This window comes from Musca vetustissima, unplaced genomic scaffold, assembly GCF_032173495.1.
Source record: "Musca vetustissima isolate MV318-11 ecotype Yass unplaced genomic scaffold, APGP_CSIRO_Mvet_v1 utg17689, whole genome shotgun sequence".
Classification (NCBI taxonomy): Eukaryota; Metazoa; Arthropoda; class Insecta; order Diptera; family Muscidae; genus Musca; species Musca vetustissima.
This window is the reverse complement of record NW_026882728.1, coordinates 222,655-231,432: the sequence shown is the minus strand read 5'-3', so window position 1 is coordinate 231,432 and position 8,778 is coordinate 222,655. Positions and strand designations below refer to the sequence as shown.

The 8,778-nt window shown below is 33.9% G+C and overlaps 1 protein-coding gene across 1 annotated transcript; it reads left to right on the top strand.

Moving 5' to 3' along the window:
• Positions 1–2,406: 2,406 nt before the first annotated feature.
• Positions 2,407–7,523, top strand: LOC133329399 (endoplasmin homolog). Its single transcript, XM_061537872.1, has 5 exons — positions 2,407–2,446; positions 2,602–2,703; positions 3,008–3,090; positions 5,143–6,425; positions 6,617–7,523. Exons 1-5 carry the CDS (start codon positions 2,407–2,409, stop codon positions 7,521–7,523), a joined length of 2,415 nt encoding a protein of 804 aa, XP_061393856.1.
• The last annotated feature ends 1,255 nt before the right edge of the window (positions 7,524–8,778 follow it).

Here is an 8,778-nt window from a genome sequence, read left to right as displayed (position 1 = left end):
AAACAATTATAGTACGTTTACATTTAACCGGATTTCGTTAACCCAGTGGGTTTCAATTGTCAATTCCTTTGCATATACGTCAAATAAATCCTCATAAAGTAGGTTAACCCGGTAAAAATTATAATGTACAAGGAGTTTTATAGGTCTTTCTATAGATTTAATTTTATTTACCGAATAAGTCATCATATTTTTTAAATAAAATTGTTGACGGAAATAGTTATGAGAGAAGCTACAGGTTTGTTACACCGTCTATGCTAAACCGTTTAGCATAGACGGTGTAACAAACATGTATCTTCTCTCATAACTATTTCCCCGAAGATGACTGTCGAAGACAGTCGATATATTGGAAAATAAAAATAAAAAAGCAGAAAACAAAATACTGAATTTTATTTAACCTTAAGCCGAAACAAATCCAAACAAGAAAAATAATACATCACAGGTTAACAAAAAATATTTTTTCTTAAGTTTACTCAATTTTTCTCTACACGACACAAAGTTTTATGTAGCACTGTTTACAGTAAAATAACAAATAGAATGAACCGGATTTTCATAAATTTCTCGAACACCCTAATATCCATGGTATATTAATAAGGTAACCGTATCAAGGCAGCTGATGGTAACATTATATGTCAACTATAATTTTGGATTCGCCGTAGGAAAATACAAAATGCAAATTTCAAACAAAAATTTAATAAAATTGTTTTGAAATCAATTTTATGAAATATTTAACAACTTGTGAGCAATGTGGTATATTCGGCCGGTCCACTGGTCTTAAATTTTTTATGGAGCTTAACCCCAATTGTGTAAAAGTCCCGCGACAATTATCTGATGTTTGATTCTCTAACAGCCACAACAAGATTAGAGTATTTGGAATAAGCAAACATTTTATATATACCATATCGGACCAAATACATCCTCATTTTAGATATGATTTTAGAGGAAAATGTATTCTTTCATATGATGCCATTTATTCGAACTTTGTCTTCCCCGAGTAAATATATAGGTCATACAATTATGTTTTGGTTATTATTCACACAAAATCTAACATATCATGTTTACTGTCCATTATTAAGACATAATTGTGACCCAAAGAGCAACCAAACCTTTCATTACCAAAAACTATGGGTGCTGCCATTGGCCAAAACCGAACCTAAAAGCGAAATATCAGAACGATTGATTCAGCAAATAGAGATATGACCAATCCGGTATACGAAAGGGTGGGTATAGGGCTAACATTTCGTGGCGTTATAAACACATTTTCAGCGTGAACCACATATTTAAATCACTCCACCGCCATTTTATTGCATTTACAAATACGGATTTTAATTTTTATGATGATTTTCATTTATAAAATTATAATTTGATCAAATGAAAAGAATTTCAAAACAAAAATTATAAGTAAAATAATATTTTTTGATACTTCAAAATTCGGTGTTCTGATTGGTAGAAAACAATTTGCTTCAAAATTGATATGTCAAAGCGAATTAATTTAAATTCGCTTTGTTTGCCGTTTTGACATATCATGTTCCCAATTCGCCGATGCGGCTACCTTATATATCTACCAAGGTATATTTAATAAGGTAGCCGCATCGGCCCAGCTGTTGGACAAATAAATGTCAAAAATGTTGTTGTAATGTTGAACCAAAAAATTAAAAAACAAAATTATAAATGAAAATCTCCGAATTTCGAAAAGCTTTTTTGGCACTACTTTTATTAACATTTTCTACAAGAATTTTTGTAAAAAAATCTTGTCAATCTGTTTGTTTTTGCAAAATATTTTTGACATATCAAAATACAACAACCGATGTTTGTTGTAGAAATTCGCCGATGCGGCTACCTTGTATATCTACCTTGATATCTACCTTGCTAATATCTAATGAGCACTGGCATTGGAGAGAGTGTTGTCTGAGTTGGACCAATCAGAATCGTTTGCGTGTGTGCATGCAAACAAAACACAGCGTTGCTCCGGATGGTATATGACAACAAATATATTTTAGTCGAATTTATTTCAAAAAAATATTAGTTATAAATAAATATTAAATGAAATTAAAAATATTGGCAAATATAAATTATTTTTATATATTTTGAAGTTACTTTTCTTAATTTTGTAGTTATTTTATTTGGTTGCTCAGTTGCTGCCATTTTAAAACAACCCTGCCCATACAGCATTTGCCGACAACAAAGAGAGCTGACAAGTCAAGTTGAATGGCATCTCTGCCTCATTAGTTGTTTGAACATTGGAGAGTAAACAGTTAGGTCGGGTGTAGTGCAGAATTTCTTTTGCTTTTGGAAATAAAGGGTGGAAAAACCAACCTGCATTTTTCAAGCAGACGTGGCCAATATAAACGATTTTTCACTGTGATTATTAATAATAGTTAACAAATAGTTACAAGAATAATAGCAATAATGAAGTATCTACTTTTCGTTGGATTGTTATTGATTGCGGGTAAGTTTTGTGTGAAAATGCCGAAAAAAAGAAATTATGCCGGTCTTCTCTTTAGAAAATTTGGCAATTGTGTTTTGTGTATTTGTTTTTTCTTTATTGGTTTTGTGAACTTTATAATGATTTTTTTAAAAACAAAAAATTAACATATTGTGTTTTTTTAGGTTTTGCCCAAACAAAGGCCGATGATGCTAAAGAAGAAATTGCCACTGAAACTGTTGACTTGAATTTGGGATCATTCAAAGAAGGTTCTAGAACCGGTACGTAGTACTCTCCTCCTCCCCTATGTTTTTTATATTGTCTTCTGTATTAACTTCAACAACCAACAACAACAACAAAATTATTATCACAAATCATTTAACTTTTACTGACATTGCTTTCGTAGTCGTTGGTTGTTGGCTGGTGTTGTGTTGAATGGTCAATAATTACCACGTCAGAATAATCGCAAACGTACCCACATACCTACTAACTTGTAATCTATTTGTCAATGAGATAAAATCTAACAATTGATTTTTTTTTCCTGAAGTTATTTTGTAATAAAATTATATTATTCTATTTTTTCAGATACCGATGCCGTTCAACGTGAGGAAGAAGCCATTAAATTGGATGGTCTTAATGTTGCCCAGTTGAAGGAAATCCGCGAAAAGGTATGAATGATTATCAAAAAAAACATTATACGCCCCCAATTTGTCATCTTTCACTTTTTTACGAAATGAAAGGGAATACCTGTTTGAAAGCATACAAAATTAGGTCATGCTGTCAATTATTATGGTCATGATCTTTTATTGTAGAGCGGTCATGCTGGTCAATATTTGGAGAAAGCAAAAAATAATTCGCTTTGTTGTAATATGATAGATATTTGTTTCAAAGACCACAGCCCTACACCCCTACCAAATGTAAAATGTAATTGAACAAAATAATGTTCATATTTTGAGAGAAGTCATTCTGGTCATTAATACATCGACATTTTGTTTTTGATATCGAACATACGATTCTATCAATGCTAATATCGATAATACTTATAATGATGTGTTAAACATAGAGTATAATGAATTCTAATTTCTAGAAAATATTTCAATATACCAACTCTCTTCTCATATCGTCTTAATCATACGAACGTTATTAAAGGTCAAGTTCTTTCTTCCCTATTGGAAACTTTCCTATAAACTCTACTGGCCCTTGAAAAAATTATATTTTCAAAATCTACGCTCTACTCGCCCTTGGAAAAATTTTCTTTCAAAAAAATATTTTATAAAAAATATTCGCCTTCAGGCCCTTGAATAAATATTTTTTCAAAAATCTAAGCACAACTGGTCTTTGAAAAAATATTCTTTTAAAAATTTGCGCTCTACTGAAACAGTTAAGGATGTGTGTCCGCTCCAAAATATTGAGGGCCTAAGCAGAATAGATGAGACATACTATATAAGCAGCGTCGATCTAAAATATGCCTTTTGACAGATCGAACATGATATTGAGAGCCGAGCCTACAATGCATTCACAGTCCCAGGCAGCCCTTTATGCCGTTTGGACTATGTAATGTGGCACAACGCTTGTGTAGGCTAATGTATAAAGTCATACCCTCTCGCTTTACGGAGAATGTTTTTATCTACCTAGACGACTTGCTAGTAATATTCAGCGATTTCAATGACCTTGCTCTTTTTAGGCACTCGGCCACATCATTTAAAAGACGTAAATTTAAATGATGTGGCCGAGTGCCTAAAAAGAGCAAACCTAACAATAGGGTTAAAGAAGTCTCAGTTTTGCTTCCGGGAACTGAGTTATCCGGGGTTTATAATTAGGGATGGGAAATTAAAGGCGGACCCAGCTCTACTGGTCGTTTACTGAAAAAAATATTCTTTTAAAAATCTACGATCAACTGGTCCGTGAAAAAATATTATTTTAACAAAGAAAGAAATTCTTTTAAAAATCTACGACCAACTGTCCCTGAAAAACATTCTTTTAACAATTTACGCTCTACCGGCTCTTAAAAACATTCTTTAAAAAATTCTTTAAACAAATTTTAAAAATATATGCTTTACTTGGCCTTGAAAAAAATATTCATTAAGAAATCAACGCTCTACTGATTATAGAAAAATATTCTTCAAAAAAAAAAAATCAGCGATCTATTGGTCCTTAAAAAGTATTGTTTTAAAAATATACACTCTACTGGTCCTGGAAATAAAATTCATTAAAAAATCTACTACATACTAGTCCTAAAATTATACATTAGAATATCTAAGTTCTATTGGCGCTTAAAAATAGTCATAACTAGTCAACCTGGAAAAATATTAATTAGAAATATCTACGCTGTGCGGAATCTTGACAATATATAATTTAATAGCTAATATACGCTCTTTAGGCCCTTTTTTGTATTAAATGTATGAGTGTCTTAAGTATAGTTGGTTGACCGCTGACTCTATCACCTTGCATTTCCTCTTTTGTGAATGTAATAAAATACCATTGTGGCTATGTTACAACTCTTTAGCGCCATCAAATTACAAATTACATAGAAATGCTTTCGCCATTTCCTTTAACACATCAATTTTCTAGCTTTCATATTTCTCTTCATGACAGACTATGTAATTGTTCCCCACATGTAATAAATACCACCGTGTTTATAGACCAACAAAACATTTACCACCAACGTCGTTTTGTGTGAAACCTTTTAATAACCACTCTCCTTTCTTTTTCTTTTATAGGCTGAGAAGTTTAACTTCCAGACCGAAGTTAATCGCATGATGAAACTGATCATCAATTCCTTGTATCGTAACAAAGAGATTTTCTTGCGTGAATTGATTTCCAATGCCTCTGATGCCATCGATAAGATTCGTCTTTTGGCCCTCACCAACAAGGAAGAATTGGAAACAAATCCAGAGCTCAGCATACACATTAAGGCCGATAAGGAAAATAAAATCTTGCACATTATGGATACCGGTATTGGTATGACTCATCAGGATTTGATCAATAATTTGGGTACAATTGCCAAATCGGGTACTGCTGATTTCTTGGCTAAAATGCAAGATCCCACAAAGGCAGATGGCCAGGATATGAACGATATGATTGGTCAATTTGGTGTTGGTTTCTATTCGGCTTTCTTGGTTGCTGATCGTGTTGTTGTCACCACCAAACACAACAATGATAAACAATACATTTGGGAATCGGATGCCAATAGCTTCAGCATTACAGAAGATCCTCGTGGTGATACTCTGAAACGTGGTTCAGTCATTTCATTGTACTTGAAGGATGAAGCTCAAGATTTCTTGGAACAAGATACTTTGCAAAATTTGATTCGCAAATACTCACAATTCATTAACTTCCCCATCCGTTTGTGGACCAGCAAGACTGTTGAAGAAGAAGTTCCCGTTGAAGAGGAGAAACCCGTCAAGGAAGACGAAGAAGAAAAGGAAAAGGATGAAACTACCTCAGAAGATGATGTTCAAATCGAGGAGGATACCAATGAAGAAGATAGCGATAAACCCAAAACCAAGAAAGTTTCCAAGACCGTCCATGACTGGACTTTGATCAATGACAGCAAACCCATCTGGACACGTAAACCTAGTGATGTTACCGAGGAGGAATACAATGAATTCTACAAGAGTTTGACCAAGGATACCAGTGAACCTTTGACCCACACTCACTTTATTGCCGAAGGTGAAGTTACATTCAAGAGTTTGTTGTACATTCCTAAGATACAACCCTCCGAATCATTCAATCGTTATGGTACCAAATCGGATAACATCAAGCTGTTTGTCCGTCGTGTCTTTATCACCGATGAATTCAACGATATGATGCCCAACTATTTGAATTTCATTCGCGGTATTGTTGACTCCGATGATTTGCCATTGAATGTGTCTCGTGAAACTTTGCAACAACATAAATTGATTAAGGTCATTAAGAAGAAATTAGTACGCAAAGTATTGGATATGATCAAGAAGATCAGCAAGGAGGAATACGAGAAATTCTGGAAGGAATATTCAACCAAGTATGTATACATTTTTTTAAAGATATACATAATTATATTTAAGGCCCTTGAAAAATATTCATTGAAAACACTACATTCTATTGACTCCTAGAAGAAACATTCTTTAAAAATTTTACGCTCTACTGACTCCTTGAAAATTTTTGAAATACTAAAAATACTAATTATTATTATTCTCTCTACCTATTTTTCAGCATTAAACTTGGCATCATGGAAGATCCCAGCAATCGTTCACGTCTTGCTAAACTTTTGCGCTTCCAGTCGTCCAATGGTCAAGGTGTTACCTCGCTGGCCGAGTATGTTGAACGCATGAAGCCCAAACAACAAAATATCTACTTCATTGCCGGTGCCAATCGTGCTGAAGTTGAAAAATCTCCCTTCGTTGAACGTCTCTTGGCCAAGGGTTACGAAGTCTTGTATTTGGTCGAAGCTGTTGATGAATATTGCATTTCTGCTTTGCCCGAATTCGATGGCAAGAAATTCCAAAACGTTGCCAAGGAAGGTTTCAAACTAAACGAATCGGAAAAGAGCAAATCCAAATTTGAAGAATTGAAGAGCACTTTCGCCCCATTGGTGAAATGGTTGAATGAAGTTGCCCTCAAGGGACAAATCTTGAAGGCTGAAGTTTCGGAACGTCTAAGCAATTCACCATGTGCTTTGGTTGCTGGTATGTTCGGCTGGACCGGTAATATGGAACGTTTGGCCATGTCCAATGCCCATCAAAAGGCCGATGATCCTCAACGTACCTACTATTTGAACCAAAAGAAAACATTGGAAATCAATCCCAGACATCCATTGATTCGTGAGTTGTTGCGTCGTGTGGAGAGCGATGAAGCCGATGAGACCGCCAAGGATATGGCTGTTATGATGTTCCGTACAGCGACATTACGTTCCGGCTTTATGTTGCAAGAAACTGCCGACTTTGCCGATTCCATTGAGAGAATGATGCGCCAGACATTGGGCGTTTCACTGGATGAACAAATTGAAATGGACGAAGACGATGATGAGGTCGAAGAAACTGAAGAAGCTGCCGATGAAAATGCCTCCAATGCCGGCAATGACAATGAAGATGATGAAGATAACCACCACGACGAACTTTAAAAAGATTTGGCTGGCAAAAAAAGCATTTCATTAACTACTACTACTAGTTTTTAGACTGAATTTATAGTTTCGTTTTAGGAAAAGAAGCTCAGAAGACACATTATAGGAACATGTAGCATTATCACCGTGGGATGTAAGGATTTTTTTTACTCCTTCCCACAATCCATTTACTAAACATTCATTGTTTTTTGCTTTAAGTTACTTACACACATATCTTGTATATTTGTATTTTTTTTTTTGTATATATTTTTTAATTTATTTCAAAATACTCCGAGCAATTCTTTAATTTTTGTTCTAAAGAATTACTCGGCTGGTTGCAAACATTCAAATTTAAACTAAACGAGAAATGAAAACAAAAAAAAACGAAAATATTTTCTATGATAAATATATATTTTTAAAAATGAATACCCCGTTATGTGTTTTTCTTTTTGTTTTGTTTTATCAATAACTGAAAGTTTTTGGAAGAATCGTTTGAAGCTCCCCCAAGAAAAAAGTATATCCCCTTGTTAGGGTAGAAATACCTACATCTGGAAAATTAAAAAAAAATAGTATTTATAAAGTAAAGTTTTTTCTAATATATCCAAACATAAATCAAGAGCGTAGGTGGGAAATATTGGTCCGTCCATTCCATCTTGTACCTCCTACATAAAATGGTAAAATTTTTTCTGAAAATTAATTTTATAATATAATGCACATGCCTATTTAAAGTTGGAAGATGGGACTTATCGGTCCACTCCTAGTTCCTTCCCCGTAAAGGGTCTTCTACATTGTGAAAAGTGATATATCACGGAGCGAACGAAATATCCATGTCATCTAGACTCTGTACATGGCTATATTTTCTTTACATAGATCATGCTTGAATATGTCCACTCCTTCAACATTTTAAAAATCTGATAATCGTAATATTTTACTAAACCTACTTTAAATCCATCGAGGTCTATATGGCGACCTATTTTGGTACCTCTCAACAGATGTTCACTTCATTGCTAAATATACGCGTACTAGCGGGCAATTAGCCCGCTACTTCGTATGCGGAAAGGAAATCGTGAATACTGTATAATTTGTTGTACTATAGTTCTGAATTCCACCTTTATTCCTACATCTAAAATCAAGTTTATTATTATTTAGTACTCTTCACACATAAACACTATTTTCCGCAACTTCCTTCTTATTTCCGTTACACAGATTAAAAATAGATTAGAATTCCAATTATATATTTTATATATTATATATTTTAGGTTCCACATTTATCACT